Raw genomic sequence first — 23,691 nt, 5'->3', positions numbered from 1 at the left:
AGGAGATTGTTTACTTCAGCGTAGTAAAGATTAAATAAAATGAGGAGGCAACTTCCACTGCTTATTTTGGCAGACCAGAAGAATCCACAAAGAACAGTGAAAGGGGAGTTTCAGCAACCCTTTGTGAATTTGGACTTCCAGATGATTTCCTAATATCTCGATTAAAATGCCAGCATGATTTCCATCTGTTTCATATATGGGGAAGGAGGAAAATCATTTAACCGTTTAAAATACTGTTGCCCTATTACAATTTATCTGCTCCCAGGTATGTTATGTTCCGTTGATATCCAGCTGGATTTGGACCTTTAAGCACAAAGGTACAGTGTGCTGACCTCCTGCGTGTAGGTTGCACACGCGCTGGTGTTGCTGCATAGCAGAGGGAACAGCTTATCAAGTCAGCTATTCCTGCTGAGCGTGAGTCAGCTGTGACCTTCCCTGCGTCTCTGGACTCTGTTCATCGCCACTCTGAGAGCTGACGTTCAGTCTAAAAAGCTACGTGTGATAGATAACGTGGGGAAAAATTTTTATCGTGTGCATTTTATTCTTGAGTGTCAGATTACTGAGATCATTGAGACAGAGTGCTTGCCAGGCTGTGAGGAACCTGCCAGAATCGCTGGGCTCGTGCTCTATCACCGCAGACTCTGCTCCGTCAGCCTCGGGAGCTGATAAGGGCCACGTTGCTTGTTCTTGCGTGGTTGGGAAGTTTCAAAAAACATTTAACAGCTTCAGGAGATGCCAGTGATGATTCAGTAGGTGGCACGGTTTCTTGTGACTCAGGGCTAATGACCCAAAATGGTGTTGAAGGCACTGGCTGTACTGCAAATAACATGTTACTTTATTGATAGCCTGTAATAACTCATAGCATTGTTCAGAAACACTAGATTTTTTTAAATCTTGCATTGAATTTCAAGTAGTTGATTTGCTCTCTACTTGCTGCAGTACAGTGGATCCTTCTGTTTGAGTCTGTGTTCCTTGACCGTTCTGACTTTCCTCTGGCAGCAGCCAGGATGTGTTGGTTACCTTTGCATGAGCTGTAAAGAACTGTGGATGAAAGGTGCCAGACAGCGATGTTACCTAGAGATGGGGTATGTCCAAAGGTGCTCAGCACCTCCCTCTCATGAATATTGAGACTTACCCTGTAAAGTCACTGTATTCTAGAGTACTGTATAACCAGCTAGTAAAAACATGCGTTGGGGGTGAAAATGCCAGTGTATTTAAACGTGGCAGCTGATTTTTTCCCCTCTTTTTATATAAAGTAGCAGCTCATTAGGTTTAAAAAGCAGCAGATTGTTGGAGTAGTGGTACTTCTTTCTATGACATTAACTGGTTTGGTTAGAAGTCACCCTGACACTGCCTGAGCACTTAGCGAGCCTGAAATGAAGTCATGTTAGTTATTTCTCATATCATAACAATTTTCTTTCAGTCTGTATCACAGGGTTGTGCTAAGTTAGTGATATTTCTATGATAATCTTGTGCGAAAGGCGCAAAAATGAGCCATAGTATATTGTGAACTGGAATTACTTCTGTATCTTTGACACATGTGAAGAAATTATCTGCTTTTTAGTAGCCAAGCAAGATTCCTGTTTAATGCTCTGTTAAGAAACGTTTTAGATTATTCTGCCATAATCTGGTGTCTGTCACAGTTTAGGTTCTGTATAGTTGCCTTAGGAGAGGTAGCCACTTTGTTTGCGCTTTGTCTGGGGAAAAAAACCCCAAATCCCAAACAAAACAAAACTCACTTTTTATTTGCAGCTTAAACAAAGTACAGTGATGTTTGTGACAATTTTATTTTTAAAGCTCTTTATGAAGTTATAAGAGATGTCAGTAGAGTATTTAACAGATTAAGGTTCAGGGTTTTTTAACTTTCATTCTGTTAAGTCGTAGGGAAGCAGCAAGATACTTTCCCTTCACTGACCTTGTCGTGGCAGGATTTCTGTTTTGTTGTTTCAGCTATTGTACTCTAGTTTCTTTGTAAATATCGTGCTGTTGGACATTTACTGCTTAGGTTAAGTTTCTGCTGTACCAAATCCTGGTTTAGTCTACAAAACCCCTAGTCTTCAAAAAATAAACCATACTACAAATTATTGCTATGATACATTTACAAAAGGCTTCCAGTTCTTTCTGGCTGTGACCGCAGGCTTCCTACAAAAAGCTTCCAGGAAAGTACTTGTATGCATGCATTTTGTGAACCTTGCACAGCCTTTGGGTGAGCTGTGTTTCACAGATGAGCTGAGAGTGTACAAATGGGTTGTACAAGAAGTTCCTACCAGGCTCCTGTCCTCTCTGCTGGGAAGAGCATGCAATCACAACTAGCCGAAGTCATCTCTGAAGTGTAAGGAAAGAGGGAGGAAAGTATTTAGCTTGATAAATTACATGCAGTAGAGCAATTGCTCTAATCACTTAAATTTGAGAGGAAAACAGCTTTTTCAGGCTTGAGGTTTTTTAAGAAAGGCATTCAGCAACAGTTCTCAAGGGCTTTGCTTTGAAAGTTAACAAAAATGCAACCATGAAAGGATAAGATTGTTAGGGTAGTTTTTTCAAGAAAACGAAATAGGAGTGAAAAAGATGGAAAAGTAATAAGATGCAGACTTTCTAAGCTTGAGATTGCCAGTTAAAACCAGCCTGAATTTAATAGTGGCAAAAAAGCATGATGAACAAAACCATTGACATAAAAACAATTGTTGTAACTGAGAATAAATGACCCTTCTTTGCTGAAACTAAATAAACCAACCTCTTAAATCTAGAGAAGTCTTGCATTCAGGTTAGCTAGACACTATTCACACTATTCTCCGTGATTATGTTTATGTATATTAACTTAAGAATGTAGATATGATGATTTCATAGTATATTTTTAGGATTTGTACTTGCCTGTAACTGTAGACTATGCAAAATGAAAGTGAAGGATGCTGTAAGCTCGTTCACTGGAGAAAGGACAGTATGATGCTAACAGAAGGTGAACCTGACTTGATTTATGACATAGACTGTGAAGTAACTGATTGCTGTCAGTAAACATAAATAAAATTGTTTTCAGGGTTAAAGATAGTACGCTGACTCAGTGCTCAGAGAATATATGACACTGGATAGGGTGTCATTTTTTTTTATCCTTGCTGTTGAAGGACCAGACATAATTTCTCATCTCATTAGAGAAAGAGAGCCAATGACTGGCAAACTTTGCAAAGTCTAGTAAACCTAAAATTAGATCTCTGAGCTGTGTTTCAGCTTCCTAAGCACAAGCAACCACATACGTGAGTTGCGTTGTTTGTCTTTGTTTGGGGTAGGCTTTGTAATAGGAAATAAACGCTTTTAGGCTTGCATTCCCAGAACTGAATGTCCTAAATGGGAAGAAGAAAGGAGAAATACAAAAATCATAGGTTTATTCAGATGGTGATCACTGTTACATATTGTGAAAGCTCATTTTTTCAGTTCTCCTGTAAGCTCCTTCCTATAGTAAGGTGGTGTTTTTCATTTAGTGCCTTGTGTACGTTGTTGTGCCCCAAACCTTGCTTTTAGATACACAGAGTGCATTTTGGGGTGTGGGGAAGGATGCTGCGAGACTGAAATGTTTACCCTACTCTTCTATAGAAAATTATCTTAAATCAGAATTGTGTGTTTGTAATTTGATGCAAACGTGTGTCGCATGGGTACAGCTGCTGCTTTCAGGGCACTGCTGTAAGGTAGGATGAAGTGACGTGCCTGAGGCTGTTCCACTCTCTGTCCGATCTGAGTTCAGCACCCAGGTGTTTCTGTTTTCCTCAGTACGTGGGGAGGAAGCAGTTTAAATTGTATCACTCAAAAATGTGAAAGTTTTCCAGTGTGTCTTTTACCTTCCTGGTGCGTAATATAATTCTGAGTTGCAATCAGGCTGAGTCTTGTTGCCTTCCTACATTGCATGGCTTTGAGGCTTCTGGTGTGAGGAGGTTCCTTCAAGGCCCTTACATTGCCCGGAATGTAATCACACCGTTAAAGCCAGCTGGCTGCCGTGCCAGCCCCATTTTCTTTAGCTCTGCTTCCATCTTGAGGGATGTGCGCATGCAAGCAAGAGCTGAAGTAGGCGAGGAAGAGCTCAGCTTAACCTTGTTAAAACATAATAAGCAACAACAAAACATGCAAGGGAGGAGAGGATCAAGGGGAACGGAAGGTCATCTCCATTTCGCTGGAAAGCATTTTCTTGTGTCCACTGCAGTTTAATGAACTTTCCCATCTGGTGCGGGCAAAGCAGCTGTGCCGGTGTCAGTATTGCCGCATCCGTACCGCTGTGGCTCAGCGTACTCCGCATTGCTGTGTCCCATTCTTCTCAAATGGGTAGAGGGAACCGTCACCTTTTTAGGAATTTTCACCTCCCTACACCTGCTGTAGGTAAAAATGAACATAAAAAAAGCATAATAGATGTTTATGGCACCATTCAAATAATGAAAAAAAACCCAACTGTGTGGAAAATGTCACAGCACTCTTCAAACTAGCTGGCTGCAACAAGGTCTTTTACCATCTCATACCAACATACTCTTCAGGCCGGTCCCTCTGCTGCCTTCTCCTGGTCTCTCCTCACCCAGGGTGCACTCTCTCTCTCCTCTCTACTTCTCTCTCTTCCTTGGCTGCCCAACCTCTTAGCAGGAACCAGCCACAGCTGCACCTTACCCACATCAGCCAGCCCACAGTTTATATTATCGATGGTAATTAACCCAGCTTCATTCCTCTACAGAAAAAGTCTTGCTGTGTTTTGGTTTGTGCAGTAGGCAGTGGTGGCACCCCTGGCCATGTGCTGCTGGTCCTGCTGAGCTGAGTGGCCTCTTGCCGCCAGCAGACAGCTCCCAAACTGGAAACAAAAGGAATTCCAGCTACATGCTCAGGTCCTCTACTGAGTTTTCAGATGCTCCGTGAAAAGCAGGGTTCAACTGCCTTGCGTGCACGGCGGTCTGCATGTGCCTCTAGGCAGGGAAAAGACTGGCTGAGATGCTGTTAGGTTTTATTTCAGTTGCCTTTCTGGTCATGTGTTTTTGTGCAGGAGTACCTAGTGAATAAAAATATGAATGATTATCATTGCAATTCTGATGATGGCTGGAGGCATGAAATTTGTAGGTCTGACTGTGTGCTTACCCCTTACAATTTTATTTCATTTTTCCAGTAGCATTACCTGCATTTTGCAGACTTCGGGAAATGAAGTACAGAAAGACTAAGGTGTTATTTTCTGTCAAGTATGTAGGAATCTGATTACTGCTAAAGTCAGTGGGAAATTGCTGCCTAAAATCCCTTGCAAATCTGTTCCAAAGTAAACTGTCCTGGCTCATCTAGGGGACTGAGTGTCGCCTCTTGATGGGCAGAAAGCCAGAGCACTGTCCTTTTCCAGGTTCACTAACTTTTCAAAGAACTTCTTGAAAACCTATTTCAGTGTAAAGTGTATGTGTCAACGTGTTCTAATGTATCATCCATTTAATGGGAATTTCAAGTTTTAACAACTACCAATAATAATAATAATAGTGATGATGATGAAGATGAAAATCCTCTTTTTTAGAATTCTTTCATGAATGAAATTAAGCTGAACATGAATGGAACATAAAGAAATAGGTTGACCATGCAGAAAGGGAATGTGTGTGTGGTGTCTGGGGATGAAGTGGTTTGCTCTGCTCAAATGACAGAATCGGCTCCCTGACCTCCCCACCCTGGCCTTAGGGAGCCTGGCTGCAGTCAGGTAGCCTGTACTGTCATCTCGGTGTTTTGTTTGCATGTTTCCAGTGTTTCATGACAGCTACTCAGTGATGGGGTGTTCCTGGACTATCAGGGGAAGATTCATATAAACCCGCAGCTATGCAGATAGCTGCTTGAAGGCTGTCGTTACTCCAGTGCTCCGTAGCAATGCCGCTGTTATGCGCTCAGGCATTCCGAACGGGCTGGCTGCACTCGTGTCGTTCTCTCAAGTCACATTCTGCCCCAGAACGTTACCCTCCAGAACCTGTATTAAAAATAAACTTTGAAAAAAGAGCAAGAAGTTATCCTGTTATTCTGGATTGTCCGGTTTCTCTCTTCCCCACGTCCTTTCCACATCCTCTCCTGAACTGCACAGTTAAATAAGCTGAACTTGTGTTCCTCTAAAGCATGCTTCTGGACACGGACTCCAAACCACCCAGTAGTACTGTCTCTGTGGTCTTATTCAGCGACAGATCTCCTAGATGATAGTAGCAATGCGAATAATAGGTTATCTTCCTAGCTAGGATAAGTTCTCTTATTAACGATGGACAGATTTGATGTCCTACCAAATTATATTATAACTGATGGTTTGCAGCTGCTATTGTTTATACTCTTGAGCTAGTAGCACAATTGAGGACAGCCTGTCTTGAATCTGTGACAAGGCTTTTCTACAGCTGTCCAAAATATTTCTGAAAGGGAACAAACTTCATTTCTTTAAAAAAAAAATAAAAAATCGGAAGTGTCAGCCTCTGAGCTTATCTTGTGTGCGTTTTAAATACTGCTGTTTATGATCCAGTTCATCTTCATTTCAGAGATATACTTCAAGACATGATTTTTGGTGAAGTTGTTGGAAATTTGGACATCTGAGCTGTGAAATTTAGTTTTGAGTCTTAAGATCAGCCACAGAACTCCCCATGTGAAATGAAGCAAATGGCTTAACTTCTCACTGCTGCCAACTCGTGTGTCAGAGGCAGACCTGCTTTCCTTTCCTCTGCTTTTTTCTTAGCCTAGGTGGAAAGTTTTGGGAAGCTGAGGCCGTTTGATTCTGCAGCGTTCAATGAAAATGCATTAGGAGCTGCAGAAACGGTGTTGTGTCGGTCCTTGGCTGTGCAGGCTCCGTGGTTAACAAGAAATCCAGAGTGTGTCTGACTACGTACGATACCAGTGAGCCACCCCCTCCCCTTCGTGGCTGTCCTGGCCACCATGTGAGCTAGTCATGGTGCCTGGGGGGAAGGCAGAGCGGCGTGCTCGCCCTTTAACGCTTGTGCAAAGACTTTTCTCCCTGCCTTTGAGGTCTTCTCGTGGTGTACTTGAGCGTGTCAGTGCTTGGCAAAGCATTGGGCTGCTTTGCGGAGAGGGACACCAGCTGCTGCTTTATGACAGTCTTCAAGGTGGCTGGGAGGTCCTTCAGCGTTACCCTGTGGTGCTTTGATGGAGCCCTGGGAACCGGGGAGCAGGCACGGGCCAAGCCGGCGTGCCCTGCAGGGGTAGGGAAGGCTGAGGCTGGGCCATGGGCAGCACCACATCTGTCTTAAACGTCCGGGGCTAAGAAATGGGGCATTTGTGTTTTGCCCTGTGCCTTGCAGCCTCTTCTCCTCGGTCACAAACTCTCTCAGTGAAGGCTGTCTGCACGAGCCTGTTGTTACGGGATGAAGGAAATTGCAGGAAGACCAGGACGTGGGCAGGCAGAGTGGGTGTTCCTGGGTGTCATGGCTTAACCACAGCTGGTGACCGTGTACCACGCAGCTGCTCCCTCACTCTCCCCCAGGGGGAATGGGGAGGAGAATCGGAAAGGAATGTAAAACTCGAGGGTTGAGATAAGAACAATTTAATAATTGAAATAAAATAAACCCAACAATAATAATCATGGTAGTTATAATGGAAAGGAGGGAGAAGGGCAGAGGAATGAAATTCAAAGGGAAGGGAGAAAGGAGAACAAGTGATGCACAACACAGAATTGTTTGCACCCGCTGGCCGATGCCCAGCCTGACCCCGAGCCAACCCCCCCGCCCCAGCTTCTGTACAGGGCACGGTGTCCCGTGGGATGGAGCATCCCTTTGGCCAGTCCGGATCACCGGTCCTGGCCGTGTCGCCCCCCAGTCCCCGTGCTCCACTCCACAAACCGGGGCCCCTGGCTGCTGTCCCATTGTCACACCAGAGCCAAACCCCAGCTCCCACCAGCACCGCAGCGAAAATCGGCTGTCCCGGCTGAAACCAGGGCAGCGGGTACACGTGCGGGGGGGAAGCGGTATGTTACAGGGGAACGGATAATACAGTGAACAGTTGTCCCACACTGTAAGTATGTAAAAGGAGAAGTCAGGAATTCCTGTGCTATGTTGTTACTACTTTTGTCTTTTCAGTAAACAAAAATGTACAAAACCTACAGTATCACTAGACTTTTTAAATGCAAAAATGACTGTGTTCGTTCCCACAATCAACACTCATAAAATAATATTTTCTCCTGGAATTTTGCTGGCAAAATTTATGTCCCCAGAGAGAATTCAAGGAAGTGAACAAAGCAACATTAGTACCATGTCTCTTTAGAAGGTCTCAACCAAACAAGATGCATGGCTTGCAAAAAAAGAACAAAAACCAAGAACCTTCTGAAACCCACGGTGTTTTACACAAACAGCTCTCAGTGCTACAGAGCAAACTCTTTTAGCAGAATGTTTAAGGCAAGTTTGGGGCTTTTGTAGCAGCTTAATTCTCTTAAGTTCTCCAGGGTTTGCATGAAAAGATAAAATCAGGAGGCAGAAATATGAATCAATTAATGGATTCGACACATGGCTGCAGTCTCCATTCCATTTGTGATGGATGATTCCTAAAGGCATAAATACAACTGTCCCATCTGTTCCCGCCTCTCTCCTGAGAGGTGTTTAGGATATGTATGAAAATGAAAACCAACGAGAAGTACTTCAGGCTGTCTGGTGGTGTTTGTACCCGTTGAAATGAGAGGCTGCCTCTGCCACAGAGTCTTAGCTTTTGAGAGCAAGCGAGCACCAAATGACAGCCGTAATTTTTAATTTCTTTGCCATGGTAGATTTAAGACAGACTCCAACCAGCTGCCTGTGTTAACGAAGCACTAGGTACATTACATAATTCTGAGGTTCTGAATATAATTGCTGTGTATGCTGCATAAAATAAGTTCCAACTGTACTTGCATCTCTCATTTCCCCTGCCAGTGAAGGATACAATAATAGTGAAAACAGTAACAGTTCGGTGCTTCTGCAGTGTGGTCACAGGGGGTTGCACTCAACGAGCGTGGTTGTGTTCCTTATAGAGAGATCTTGGCTGAGAAAATCACAGTAGCCAAGGTGAAGGTTAGCTGTAAGAAGAGTCTTTGCCTTGCGAGTCTGGGTGCTCTGACTAAGGAAATTCCTGGCACTGGATGTCTACTCGGGGCTGGAGACCGGCCCTTTGGTGCAGGGTGCGACCTGTGGCATGCCATGCGCGGTGGCAGGGCGAGCGGGGCTGCTCCTGGGTGCAGGCAGCAGCTCCCTGCCTTGCTCTGTCTGCTTGTAGAGCAGCTGGACATCAGCAGGGACTGTGAACGTGATGAGAGAAGAGGCTTGGGCAGGATGGTTCCTTTGATGGTAGGGTCTTGCATGACTGCAGCCTTCACACACGCCAGGCAAGGGGAGCGATTTGCACTGTTCTTGGAGGCTTCCCTGCTTAATTGATTAGTTGACGGTGGCTCCCTGGCCGTATAGCTTCTTAGGACTTTAACATTTATTTATGCCCCTTGGTGGAAATGCAGTGAAATGTTTTTTTTTTTTTTTTTTTTTCAAAAGTGTGCTTTTGTCAGGTAATCATTGGTAAAACCTGAGCCTTTTCTGACTAAGGAATGCTTGGTGGGGTATGGAGTACGTGTGGCAGACTTAAAGTTTCCATGTTTTTCATTCCAATTAACATGAAAAGGGCAGAACATGGGTTTGAACTGGGGCTCCTTGCCTCTGAATCAGTGAGATTCTGCAGATACTGGCCAACAGCCTCTTCTTGCTTAATCCCTGCCCCCTTTTGATATCAAGTTGCCAAAACAAAAGGCAGCTTCCGTGAAGCAGTAGTTTTAGCCAGACTTTAACTAAAGTCCTGTTCTGTTTTTACAGCTTTTACAGCTTTACAGTTTTTCATCTCACTTTTATCAGGAAATGCATTGTACACTTAAACAAAGCAGATTGAAGTGCATGACCTTATCCATGGGCTCAATTCTCCAGCTCTCTGGTGCACCTTCACTGTCACAGTAGTGTTTGTAACAGCACATACGTGGCCCGTGTGCAAGGTGTGTTCTGTGGTCTTTTTTCTTTCTTTCCCTCTTGCCAAAAAGGAGTTTGATAAATCTAGCAATAGAAAAATAAATAAAAAGAAGTAACCCTCAGCTTACAGGTTCTGGCAGAGGAGGTTTGGGATGGTAATAAACTGTTCTTGCTACTTGAAACCGCGGATGTGCTCAGGTGGGTGATGAAGTCCTTGAACTAGTGTCCGAGCAAAAGGAGTCAACTTTTCCTTCCATTCATACTCTTGTAGATTATATTGCAGAGATACTGCTTCAAGACTTGGCAGCAGCAGCCTGCCATCAGACTTACCAAATGCAATCTCCAAACACTGCTGCTACAGTAATTTTCCTTGACAGTTGTTCTTGCTGCTACAGTGCTTCCCCACTAGCTCCTTGTTTTCCACCAGCTCAGATTCGGTGTCCCATTTTATTATGTATTTTACACATCGCTATGTCTGGGTCTACACTAATAATTAGTTACGGGAAGGTAAAGTAATAAAAAATTCCGAAGTACCATTGGTACAAGAAGGTTCATTAGAATGTACATACTTGTTCAAAAGCGAGTGTAGTTTATTTTAATACTTTGTATGAAAGTTACTGAAATCACTGAATTGGTGAAAATACCGGGTGGCTTCCTATTGAATGATGGGAGAGAGAAGTGAGTGGAACTCATCCTGAGTGGCACGGGCTGGCCTCATTCATGTTTGAACTGACTTAAGTTTATGTCAAGACCAAACGTTCTTACTCCTCACTGTTACTTGGGCTGGAGGTGCTTGAGCTAGGAGAGCAGTGAGTCTGCATCAGTTGTGTTTGAAAAAAATAATATCAATGCTTTTTGTACTTTAACCTAGGTTTTCCTTTTTTAAAACATGACAGTTTCTGAATTTCTGTTTTTTAAGATCTAAGGAATCAGAGAACGTGTTTGTGTCCAAACAAGGAAACTTTGCATTGGGTGAAAAATCATTATCCTAACTTGCTTTTAGTAAAGACTAGTTAAAATTGAGAGTTTGTGATGAAACCTCAAACCATACAGGTTTCACGTAACTTCAGACTAACAAGTACTTAGGTATTTTCATTAATCAACCTAAGGAGTTAATATTGTTTTAAATCTGTATGCCCGCTACACTTTGCTTAATTTAAATAATACAAATTTAAATCAAACCTAAAAAGCTACAGGTCTTTAATTAAATCTGCTGAGCAATCCTTCATGAAAAAAACGTGTTTCTGTTTAAGCATGGTTTTTGGTGCTTTTGGGGGTCACTTTGGCGGGGAGCCCCTTCCGTTCCATTGCACAGCACTGACTGTTCTTAACACATCTGTTAAGTAGCAGCAGACGGAAACGGATACCTTTGTGCTAAGCAGCGTGCAAATACCCACAGGCGTTCTGTGTGGAAGATAATCTCTTTCCTGTTTTGCTGATGAGGCAAAAGTGAATTGCTAAAGGGTATATGATACATACATGGCAAAATTCAGATTGCTCAAATTCCTCCAGTACTTAAGCTACAGACCATCCTTTTCCCTTAATTTTTGTAAGGCAGAGGTAGCTCTCTTAGCACATCCTGTGTGGACTGCTGTGTAAACGTACAGTAATGACTTATGATTGAATTCCTTCGTTTGTATGGCTGGGATGATTTAAGCATTTTGAAGATACAACACAGTTGTCCCTTCAAAACAGGGGGAGCAAAAGGATCCTCTGAATAATCCCTGTTTCATTCCACATTCTTGCCTTATGTAGAATTTGTATTACTCAAATCCTACTTTAGTTGCCGACCACCTTTCTTAATTTTGATACGACATCTCTCAGCTTGATCACAGTTATTTTTTCAGAAGACACCTGAGAAGGAGGGAACATTGTCTCTGTGGAGATGATGCCTTCTCTAAAGTCAAACAGTGCCTCTCAGGAGCTTGATGGAGAAAGAAAAGCCCCCCCGAAGAACAGGGCAGGTTCCCCTACTGTGCCGTTGAAGGGTCAGTAACAACCGTTCCCTCTGGAGGGGTTCCCCGCTGACATGGCTGCAGCCACGGGTGCTGTTCTTTGAGTTAATCGTGTGGCCTCCACGCGTTCCCCTCGTAGGAGATCAGGGGCAAATATTGCAGTCGGGCTGGAATATATCTTACTTTAGGAACCACAGCAAGGAAAACCTTATTGGCAAACTGCAGCTACATGCCTTATAAATTTTAACGCAGCCAATTTACTCCTTGGTACAGTGGGACATTCTAGTAGTGCAGTGAGAAAGCTGCACTTACTGTAGTTACATTTCCAGCTAATTCATCAAGCGGAGTGCAGAAATATGAATAAACCATTATCTTATTTGAAAATTGGTTACCGGAGGCCAGTTCTACATTTCCAAAGGGTTATCGATCCTTTGAGTTCTTTTCTGAGAGATTATTCTTAAGGGAAGTACCGTAATGCATGCGTGAACATGCCATGGTGTGTTGCAGATGTGAATGCCTTAAGCATCCCAGGGAAGGAGCGGTAATTTGAACCTTTGGGGACAGATCTTATTCATTTAAACATGAACTGGTTTTTAGGGATTCTAACATCTGTCCTCCCTCCTTGTCAGACCCCGCTCGGTTTTGCTGCATTTCAGGCGCAGCGGGAGGCTGCCTTGTATGCTCTGGTGACTTTAATTGCAGAACTCTGATAGTCCCCACTACTGTACCAAGAACAAGCTTGTACGGTTAGCGGTGTTGCTCAGGGGTTGCACCTTTGTATATGAATGGCTTGTTCGGAAAGTTGTGATTATATGAAAGCTTTAAGAGAATTGTTGTTATCTTCTTCTCCTTGCAGTGGCCAGTTTGCTATAGTGAAGAAATGTCGAGAAAAAAGCACCGGTGTGGAGTATGCTGCTAAGTTCATTAAAAAACGACAGAGCCGGGCCAGCCGTCGAGGGGTGAGACGCGAGGAAATCGAACGGGAGGTTACTATTCTGCAGCAGATCCTGCATGCCAATATCATCAAGCTGCACGACATATATGAGAACAAGACGGATGTGGTCCTCATCCTTGAGCTGTGAGTAAGGGGACTTCCTACCCTCACGGGCAGGAGGAGGTAAACAGGACCCGGAAGGGGCTTGCAGGGGCTGCGGAACACGGAGGTGGTGGCTGTGGTGTTCTGCCTCACGGATCTTGGCAGGACGATGGAGTGAGGTTGCTGGTAAACAGGCCCCCCAGTTCCTCCACGTGCCCTGGGGATACAGGTGCGCGCTGGCGTCAGCGAGGCGTTGGGCACTGAGCCAGGGAGTGCCGTCAGCTTCAGCAGTGTGCTGGTGGAGGCGTTACCTCGTGCCTGCCTAGCGCTGCCCTGGCGTGAACCTCAGAGGGAGAACCGATGGCTGCTGAACACTCGTTTCATTTTCCTTCCTGTTTTCGTCTCTCCCAGTGCATGTGAAGCCATCAAGCCTTTTGCAAACCCTGCAGCCATGCCGTTCTCGCTGCTCCAGTATTTTCCTCATTTAGAGGAGACTGGGGGAAGAGGGGAGGAGGGCAAGGGAAGAGGTTTTTTGATCCTTAGGCTTTGGCTGTTGGGGATGAGTAGCAGCAGGGTAGGGGTGAAGAGCTGCTCCCTCTGCTCGTGTCCTGCCATGTGATGGGGGGCAGCCCTTGCCATGCAGGTCCTGCTGACAAGCGAGCCCCCCAGCCAGGTGACCTGTGGGCTGCCCTAGCCTCACCCCAGGTCACCCATCGTGACCCTTCGGGCAGCCAGGCTGCTGGTTTAGGGTGACTCTCCTAAACTATATGTTGGCTACATACCGCAAAATGGTTCATGCTGTAGAAGAGAGGTTTAAGGCAAGCTAGCAGCAGCCTCTCTGTCTGGACTGAGGGGACAACGGCTTGTTCTGCAGAACCTGTGCGTGTCCCTTCCTGGAAGAGTAAATGCATAGCCCAGGGAAGCTGGAAGTGTGGTCAGGAGTCATCTTCACAGAGCCTTGGTTTAAGGAGCCTTTGCTTAGCTGAAACATGAGTTTGTATTTCAGGGGGTCACCTTTGATGCTTTTGTCTGTATTTAATCTTATTGACTGAAAAGGAGTGAGAGAACCTGGCTAATAGGTGTTTACCATGCAGAGAAATGCTGGTTTACTAGAACAAGAAGCAGTATCAAAATTACCAGTCTCTGCAATAGCTATTTAATTACCTGGTGGATTTTGTTTGGCTGTTTGTTTCACCAGCCTAGAAATACATCCCAGAGCCACTGGCTGTTTCTTACATCCTACTGCCCTTCATTATGGTTGATGGAACTGAGGTGAGATGTTAGAAACGGATGCAGACCACAGACTAACCATGTAATCTCTTATAACACAACTTGCTTTGAACATGTTCTGCCTCTTTCAGAATCCCTAGCCGGGCAGCGTGAGATCCGCTGTTTGGGCAGACCTGCCAGACCATGCTTTTGCCATATCATTTTAACAGCATTTCAAAGGCGTCATGTTTTGGGCATTGTGTGCAGGGGGTTGGTTATGTGACGTTAGTCTGAATTGTGTGTGGAGGGTAAAGTTTACAGTCACTTCAGTGCTGACACTAATGCATATGTTTTGGAATTTCTTCAGTTTTGTAAAACGTAACGTGATGTAGAAGGACTACAATAAATTCATCAATAAAGATGAATAGAAGGTTCAGGGTTTTTTGAGGAAGAAATACCCTTCCTTCCAGCCTGGGCAGGAGAGCTTTGCTCTGTGTAAATAGCATTTTTGCCTCTTGGTCTTACAACCCAGTATGAATCAAAATTATATTGGATTCCGATGATGTGACTTAAGGTTGTATTGGAGGGGAAGGGACTAGTGATATCCCAAAAGAGTAAAGTGTTGCTTTTGCAGGGCTAGAGCAGGACACATAGACCAGCTGCAGCAGTTTTCATTATTACTAGCGTGCAATACCCAGGGAAGGTTATTAGAGTAAGTAGCAGATTGATCAGATAGACTGAATATACTGAAGTGTCAGATGCTGCAGAAAATTGATATCACCTTAGGTAGGTCACTGTAATTCATTTCACCTTCCCTGGCTCACCCCAGCGATGCAAATTCTTCACTGTGAAGTCAGGAGGGGAACCAAGTCACTTGCTGCTGCGTGGCTTTCTGTTCTCAGTGCTATTTGCCCAGCATTCCGATGACACTAGATTTAACCTGCCGTGGCTGGGAGGTCGCAGGAAGATCACTTGCACCTCTACATTGCATCTGCAGCTGAATGCCGTAGAACGTTTGGGTGTCCCCACATTTAATAGTGTTACGGTTGGTGTGTGTTGTGGTTTAACCCCAGCCGGCAACCAAGCCCCACGCAGCCGCTTGCTCACTGCCCCTCACCCAGAGAGATGGGGAGGAGGATCAGAATGTAAAACTCAAGGGTTGAGATAAGAACAATTTAACAGCTAAAGCAAAAACCGCGCATGCAAGCAAAGCAAAACATGGATTCATTCACTACTTCCCATGGGCAGGCAGGTGTTCGGCCATCCCCAGGCGAGTATATGTGTGATATGTTATATCACGCATAACAGTTACTTGGGAAGACAAAGGCCATAATGCCAAATGTCCCCCCCTTTCTTGCTCTTCCCCCAGTTTATATACTCAGCATGACGTCCCATGGTATGGAATACCTCTTGGGCTGGTTCGGGTCACCTGCCCTGGCTGTGTCCCCTCCCAATTTCCCACACCCCCCCAGCCCTCTCGCTGGCAGGGCCCAAGGAACCGAAAAGTCCTTGACTGAGTATAAACATCACCCAGCAACAGCTAACAACATCAGTGTGCTATGGATGGTGTTCTCACATCATGGCCAGTACACAGCCCTGCAGCAGCTACTAAGAAGAAAGGTAACTCCGTCCCAGCCGAAACCAGGACAATGTGTTAGTTCCAGAGTGATTTCAAGAAAACTTTGGCGTTGCCTAATTCAATTACTGAGTGAAAAAATAATCTGCCATGATAAAATCACTTTTTCAAGAAATGAAAAAGGGGAGGCACCAAGTGGCTGGATCTCTTTATACTGAAATTTACACTGGGATAATCAGTTTGGGTGAAACTTGGTTGCCAGTCTGGGTGTTTCATGGCTGAGGGTCAGGACCGTAATAGAAGTGAGTGACTCTGTGTGCATGGATGATCATATGTCCAAAGCATCTCCTGTACAGTTCACAATGTGCTGTTGGTCTGTCTTAAGTAGTTGAAAGGGTTGTAAATTATCTTGGTGCACGCGCAGATTTATATTTATGTGTATTTGTGTGGCTCGGCATTCCTAATCTCCACTGAGAACCAGGGACACCTGAACACTGTCACACCAAGCAGGGAGTAGAGTCACGTGCTTGTACTCATCAGAGCCAGGAGTGGAAGCAGCTCATCTAATAAACGGAGCTTTTGTGGTCAGGAGCTATGGTCTTGGCCTAAGGGGATGAAATTTGTCATGTATTGAAGGCAGACAGACATCAATTTAAGATTTCTGGGGCTGTGTCCTGCTCTTTTGTGCAATTAATACCACCTAGTTTATAAAGCTCTGAGTCTTAGAGGAGCTGGGCAGAAGATGGCATAGCCTTTATCTGTCAATTCATGGTACTGAAGTAAAGACATAAGTGAGGAGACACCCTGAGGTATTCTACTTACTACAGTTTTTAGGTAATGAGTAATTGATGCAATTTTTCTGTATGTATGACCAGGAAATACAGAGACTCTGTGGCTCAAGTTCTGCAGACCATACGTTCCCTAGGGCACCTGCCTCGACCTTGTGTGTGTAATCCAGGCTTTGATCCCAGAGTGAGATGAAATAACCACTAGCTTGCCAGGGGAGCCAGCATTTTGGCCAGGGAGAATTCCTGAAGATTAATGTGACTGCTGGCAGGTGGCATGTGAGCGATGATAAGCATCTGTTACTTTTTAAGTATATGCCTATGGCCAAACGTTGGCCTTCGTAGCCGGTGCTGGAAAACAGGAAAGGAGCTGGCTTTCTGTGACTAGCAGCTACTTTGTGCTAAAATAACCTCTTGCTTCATTACCTTCTGCTTTTTCCTGTCCTCGCATGGCCTGATACATTTTGTGCGTCCTATTGTCAGGCTGTAGCTTATTGCACTTCTAAAAGGCTGGATGCAACAGAGTTCTGACCTGATTAAGGCCACTGCATTCAGCTGCTGTATACAAATTGAGGATGATGATAATTGCTAATAAAGATAATTAAATTCTCTCTGTAAGCAGATGATCTCTTCTCCTGACACTCTGATATCAGAGTCGCATGCTCCCTGTGGTTTATCAAAATAAGTGTTACAGCACCTGGCCAATTAATCTCGCGTTAAGCTGCAGTGGAGTTCAGTTTCAGAAGGATGTCCCCAGTATTCCTGATTAACCGAAGAAGCTACCCCGGTGTTTAGAAGAGTCTGGGCTAAAATGTTGGCCCTGTCCCACACCCACTGTGCTGGCACAGGCAGGACCGTCTCCTCTTTGCGCAGGGTTGACCCTGCAGTGCTGTTCCTCCCGGTCGGAGCAGGATGGGCATCGCTGAGCCCGCTGCTCTCCGGCGCGGTTTGGCAGGCGTGCGCTTTGCCCTCCTGCTGCGCTGGCTCAGGGGTGTGCTCCCCACGGCGCTCTGTGACCTGGCTGCTCTGTCCCTTGGGCCCTGCTGTGAGGCTGCTGTGCCCCAACAAGCAGCCTGAAGGCAGGTGTGATGGATATGTCAGGCCCCTCTCCTCTCGTGGTGTCGAGGTCGTGTACACAAAATAGACAGCTGTTCCCAGGAGTGAGGCAGCGTTGTCCTTTGTCTTTTATTAGACTTAGAAGGAAGAGCAAACGTATCGATTCCCTTGCTGCTCTGTTTGCCCTGGGAATAAGGTGACATGGTGAAAGGGAAAGAGATGGAACCAGAGGAAGGGATTTTTCTGTAAGCCAAGGTCTTTTGAGAAAGGAGCATTTGCTCTTCTACAGGTGGTGCTGATTTAAAAAACACACCTCCCTGGTTGTTCAAATGTAACCTGTAGTGCAGTTATGAGTGTTCTACTGCAAAGGAGTGAAGTGCTGAACTGCTTCTTTGTCTGGGATTCCATAAGGGCTTTTGGGATTGCTTGTCTCTTCTGCCTGAGGGTTTCTCTGAGCTCAGGCGCGTAACTTGGATAAGAATGATCCTGCACTACACTGCTTACTGCTCTGTACAACTCACTCAAACCTGTTTTTAAAGCCTGAGTCTTTGTTAAGGAGAAATAATCACACATACTGAATTTTTCTTTAGGTGGCTTTTAAGATCTTTGCAGCTTAGGCTGATGTGTTGGGCTGTTTGTAACGTATGCTGATCTCTGACCTTCAGAAACTGAAATGCTTATGTAGCTGTAAGAGGGAGCCTTTTGCTGATAAAAGTAACAAAGAGACTTCAGCCTTCTGGAATCTTTTTTATGCTGTACCTGTATTCTGTACCTTGGAAGTCCCTGCTGCCTTGCCTGATTCAAGGTTAGTGTGAACTGGAGAAAAGGGAGAATACAGCAAGGAGCTAGCACGTAAATCTGCTGCGATCCTCGCTCTTGCAGGCTGTGCAGTTTCTCCAGTGATGCCTCAGGTGTTGCTGGCTGCCCGGGACGTTGTTGAGGTTACCAAAACCCCTGGTGTGCCCTGAGGAGCTAACCCAGTCATACTAAGTGACCACTCTTGGGGGCAGCAGGAGAGACAGGGATGAAACACCTCCAGTCTGGGCAGCTGAACAATTTTCTGACACTCTTCTGTGTAGCAAAGGAGATTCCTCAAAAGAAAGTTGCCAGTCTCCTCCACGCAGGCAAGAGGCACGGACATGCGACAACCTTAGCACAGTCCTCTGTGCCAGGGGACGGTGATGGAAGGGCTTTTGCCAAGTGGCTCAGCTGGGTGCTCGCCTCGAGCGGTACATTCTTTTGCAGGTGTCGGGAGAGCCGGAGGCTGGGCTACGTGGGCTGTCAGCCTGGCCCGAGACAGAATTTGGTTTTATTCTTAGTCCAGGTTAATGAGTCTACCTTAAGGAGCAATCAGCAAGGACATTGTGCAGGGTAAAGGGCCGGCATGGCTGGCTTCGGTGTACATGCGGAGCTGTGCCGCTGGCTCCTGACGCCCCCGCCGCCCTGCCTGCCGGGGGGGTTGCTTCAGCGCAGGTTGACTAGAAATCATTAAGGAAACTTAAGGGATTTGCCTGCTCGCTGTGCACAGATTTCACCAAGAGACTACCAGGTTTTGCTTACCGATTTCTTTACTGGCTTGTCACAGTCAGCTGCAATAATTTTTAAACTAAGGAACCCAGGCTCCTAAACCTACTGCAAGGCGGGGAAGAGACTGTTCCCTGGCTCCTGAAACGCACAGGGCGAAACACAACCTGCCCAGCAAGGCTGATGGTGGTGCTGATACCCTTGGCACGTGTCACCTAAAAAGAAAATCAGGGACCAAATAAGAGTCTCAGGCCACGTAACTGAGATTAATAGGAAGGTGGAGGCAGCAGCCAGGGACAGCACTTGCAACATATTCCTAGATCATATAAGCTTATTTTTGTTTGCCAGCCATTTTGTTGTAACAATTGAAGCACCAAGTGGCTTCTGCTCAGGTGAAATGTCCTGCCTCGTGTTACTTAGAGAGTTTCTGACTATGGGGGAGCTGCGAAAAAATACCCGGTAATTGATGCTCAGGTCAACAGGTGCTGTGTACACCGCTGCCTTCGGACAGCACGGCGTGCCGCCACCCACAGCAACAGCAGAAGCTGGGAAATAAGCCTTTGTGGCCTTTGACACATTATTCTTGTTTGCAGCTGACTTCTCTTTGTGCTTCTTGTAGCTGTTGACCATAGTTTACTCTGGCGGAGGCGGAGCAGGGGTCACCGCCTTGTCACCACCGGTGCTGCGCAGGGGCCAGGGGTCAGGCCCTGTCGTGCACAGCGGGGCCGAACTGCGGGAGTCCCAGCATTGGGACCTGCCGGTTCTCTTACAGGTGTTTCACCAGACAACGGGCCAAAACCCTGATGTCTGAGATGGCTGCTGGGTGCCTCAGCGCCTGCGCTCCGAGTGCTGGGCACAGGTGGTGGCACACCTGAGCCCAAGAGCAATGGCTGCTTTGTGGGTGCCCCAACAACCAATCTGAATGAGAATAAATGAATAATATCAATGGCTGGAAACAGTAAATGTAAGCAGAATGATAAGCAACATCTGCAGCCAATACCCCATTCAATACCTAGATCATCCTTTTTATAATATATAGAAAAATAGCACTGGAGCTCTCAATACAAGGCACGAAAAAGAAAATAGAAGTCTTATGTACTAAATACACGTGGAATGTATTTCAATTTCCATGTGAAAACTCATAGTAACTAATAGCACTTCCTTGATCTGGGAAAACAATTTTAGGTACCTTCCAGAGGGTACGATCTACTTTCTTTTTCAAAATCCAGCACAAGGAATGCTTTCCTATCAGTTGTGTCAGGCAAGAACCTGTATGAGAGCGTGTAATGGCTGTCAGGCAAAGAAAAGAGATTCTCTTGGCAGATCTGGCTGCCTCATGTTTCTGATGGCAACCGGTAAGAGAAGTAATCCTCTAACAGTTGTGGACTACTACAACTTGTTCCATTTCCTCTGTCTCATCCAAAAAGAAAATGTTGAAAGATAGCAGTTGAAGTGGTTAACATCAAAGCCTTCCTATGGAAATATGCATATGTCTGTATGTTCATAAAACGATGTACCTTTTTCTGGTCCTTTATATGCTTGATGAATCAAACCTTGCAGCATCAATGGATTACGGAAAGCTAGTCCTTAATTTATTTACAGGGGGGAGAGCTGCAGCCGAAAGGAGGTTTTGGCCCACCTGAGACCAGAGCACAAAACACTAAATTATCTGCAAGAGTGGCCTTTTTCTAACTGTATGGAGGTTTTTTGTTACTTCAGTTTGCTGTGCTTATGTTTATTTTATGTCTCACAAAGCAGTAGGTAAGTGGGTGTTTTCTGGTGTATTTTGCAGGGTTTCTGGAGGAGAACTTTTTGACTTCCTAGCACAGAAGGAGTCTTTGAGTGAGGAGGAAGCAACCAGATTCATCAAGCAGATTTTGGATGGTGTGAATTACCTTCACTCTAAGAAAATTGCTCACTTTGATTTAAAGGTAAAGATAGTGATTTAGACTTACTGTCGGTTTTTAATGATGGACTGTACCTTCTACAATTTGTTTGATATCTGTATTTGATAACATGCCTAAGACAATAGGGAAACCATTTTAAATGCACCTCACAGCTGAGTGCTCCAAGGAAGACAGTCTCCTTCATCAGGCCTGTGGTAACTTCTGGATGGGCTTATATGTTTACTGACTGAGAGAAAGAAATTGTAAGTCTTTATCCTTTAGGTGTTTGCATTTGTGGTATGATCCAAAGCATGCTGTTTAAAAAAAAATACATTAAAAAAATTAGAATTATGTGCAGAAGAAAGGCATTTTTGGGAAGAGGAAGGCCAGATCCAGCTACAGACAACCGTTGTTTCCAGTCCCCGCTGTGCTTGGAGTCACACAAGTACGTGTCATCCCGTGCGGTCTGAGCAGCCCAGGGCCTTGAGAGCCCATCGCACAGAGCTCTCTTCCTGCCATCTCAGGTGGCACCGATAGCTTTGGCCCTTCTTGACTTTGATGTCAGAACACCTGGCCTAGGCAGTGCAGAAGAGACCATCTCTCTCTGCTCTTGGTAGTGGCCTGCCTAGGTGAACACCTTCTCTGAACCTCGGAGTCTGTTGTCCGTGGGAATGAAACTCTTGAGATGAGGAGAAGGTGCTTTTTTCAGCGGCAGACTCACAGCTGCAGACCTGCCTGCCTCAGACGTTGCTGCTTCCAGAAATACATTCAAAATGCACTTATCCCCTGGGATAAAGTAGAATAAAACAGAGGAGGGAACTGGTTTAAAATGAAGGAAAAAGGAAGAAACTCCACTGCTAGATTACATGGTCCTTGTCCTGATTTTAAATCCAGGTTAGTTTATTATTAATTACTAATTATTTGTGTGCTAAGGATAGACTCCTCCTGGATTCTCGGGATCTATACCCTGATCCCTTGTGCTAAACGTGTGCCCAATGCTGTCTCTGCCTTCAATTGCTTGGTCTTGAGTCGGTGTTAATGGCATATACGTAGTTGTTGCAAATGTTGCAAATCACATTTTACCTAAGAAACTGGTTAGAAAACTACCATCCAAATCTTTGTGGCATGCGTATGAAAAGGCATAGGAGATATTTGAACATACAAAGGATGTGCAAATTGATTTTGAAATGACTAAGTGAATCCAGAAGCCAAAGACTGAAAGTTTTCACCATATATTAGAAAACGGTGTAATATCCAGTAATATGAAATTATTGTGAAAATATAAGTGCAAATTTTTCTATACTGATCTCTAGCTGCTAATTTTGATAGTTAATACCAGTAATGTCAGGTGGACAATGAAGATGTTACCGGATATGCAAGACAGAAATCAGAAAGGATAGGTAAAGAATCATTTCACTGACAGTGAGTGCCAAATGACCTAAAACATATTCACAGAATAACTTTCCTGGGTTTTATAGGACTGAGTTTGGAGTTGTGCTAGTGTTAAATTAGACATGCATTTTTAAGCAGTGATCTGATTAGATAGAGGATGATTCATAGTTATCTTGTCACTTGACAGGGCTCCATCGACTGCAGTGGAGCTACAGTGACTTAGACCACCTAAGGAATAAAATAGTCCAAGATGTAGTGACTGTGACTTTTTGCCATTTCAGTCTGTTCCATCTGCTTTAAACAAGCTTACATCATATATCTGGGGCAAACGCATGTGCCCTAGATCCATGGAAGAAACCCAGACTTGTTAGCCTGAGGTTAAAATATTCTTGGTCCAATGACGATGACAATAAATTATTCACATGCTTTCTTTCCCAGCGCAGCTCTGACTGAGTGTGTGTGTTAGCAGGAGCTGCTTCCACATTAGGATCTGCTGTGAGAAGGCAAGGCGGCTGCCAGCAGGGAATCAAACTATCTCACTGTTGCTCTTGAGCTTATGATTAAGTTATGACAAATTAATGCATTAATGCTCTTAGTGGGAGGTAAATTGAACCCCTCGTTTACTCTGAAACCTGTGAAATAGGGCCATGGTAGGGAGTAACTAAGACTGAGGAATTTAATTGGAGATATAAGTTTATGAAATATCCGTTATATCTGGCAAAGAAAGTCAAAGTCTGTGGTTGAAAAAGTTAGCTTTATTGTTACAGTTCTAGCTTCAGCTTTTCTCTACAGTGCTGTGAGAAATGCTACATGTTCTTTTAATAGCTTGCTATCATACATGGGCTGGGACCTCTGATCCCAACTCTTTCCATTTTCTGGGCTGTACAGATAGTAAATCCTAGACCTTTCCTGGCCTTGTTGTTGCAGCTGTGAATTCAATCTCATAAAGAAGAGTATTTTCCTTCCCTAAGTAGCTTCAGATGTGACTAGAATCCCTCAAGAAGCAGCCAGGAAGACATCGTGCAGTGGGTTACAGCTGAACAGAAATAGCGAGGTCTCCCAGTGTAAACTCGACAGATCAGTAAAATTACTGTCAGTCAAAACCCTGAGTGGTGCGGCGCTCCGTCAGGATGGAGCAGTGCCAGTCCGTCTGTGCACTGATGTCTGCACCGCTTCAGCTACTTGCTGCCGGCTACCTGCTGCTGCGTGGGCACCCGGGGTGTAACGGAGGCAGATCCAGGGGGTCAGGCTGTGACGTTTTCCCAGGAGCCCATGTGGGCCAGGGATGTAGCTTCTCTCAAGATCAACTGAGCTTCCACTGCGCGGTGTATTAGTGC

At 45.0% G+C, this 23,691-nt stretch overlaps 1 protein-coding gene across 5 annotated transcripts in view; it reads left to right on the top strand.

The window, feature by feature from the left end:
• DAPK2 (death associated protein kinase 2) overlaps positions 1 to 23,691 on the top strand; it is a 54,008-nt gene that overhangs the window by 14,352 nt on the left and 15,965 nt on the right. For all 5 annotated transcript variants that reach the window (XM_040600018.1, XM_040600016.1, XM_040600017.1 and 2 more), the window contains 2 exons: positions 12,747 to 12,968; positions 20,869 to 21,007. In XM_040600018.1, the coding sequence (XP_040455952.1) occupies positions 12,747 to 12,968; positions 20,869 to 21,007 (361 nt within the window). The remainder of the gene's footprint in view (positions 1 to 12,746; positions 12,969 to 20,868; positions 21,008 to 23,691) is intronic.

Source organism: Falco naumanni, chromosome 7 (assembly GCF_017639655.2).
Source record: "Falco naumanni isolate bFalNau1 chromosome 7, bFalNau1.pat, whole genome shotgun sequence".
NCBI classification, from domain to species: domain Eukaryota; kingdom Metazoa; phylum Chordata; class Aves; order Falconiformes; family Falconidae; genus Falco; species Falco naumanni.
Note: the sequence above shows the minus strand (reverse complement) of the source record. Positions and strands in the feature narration are given on the sequence as shown.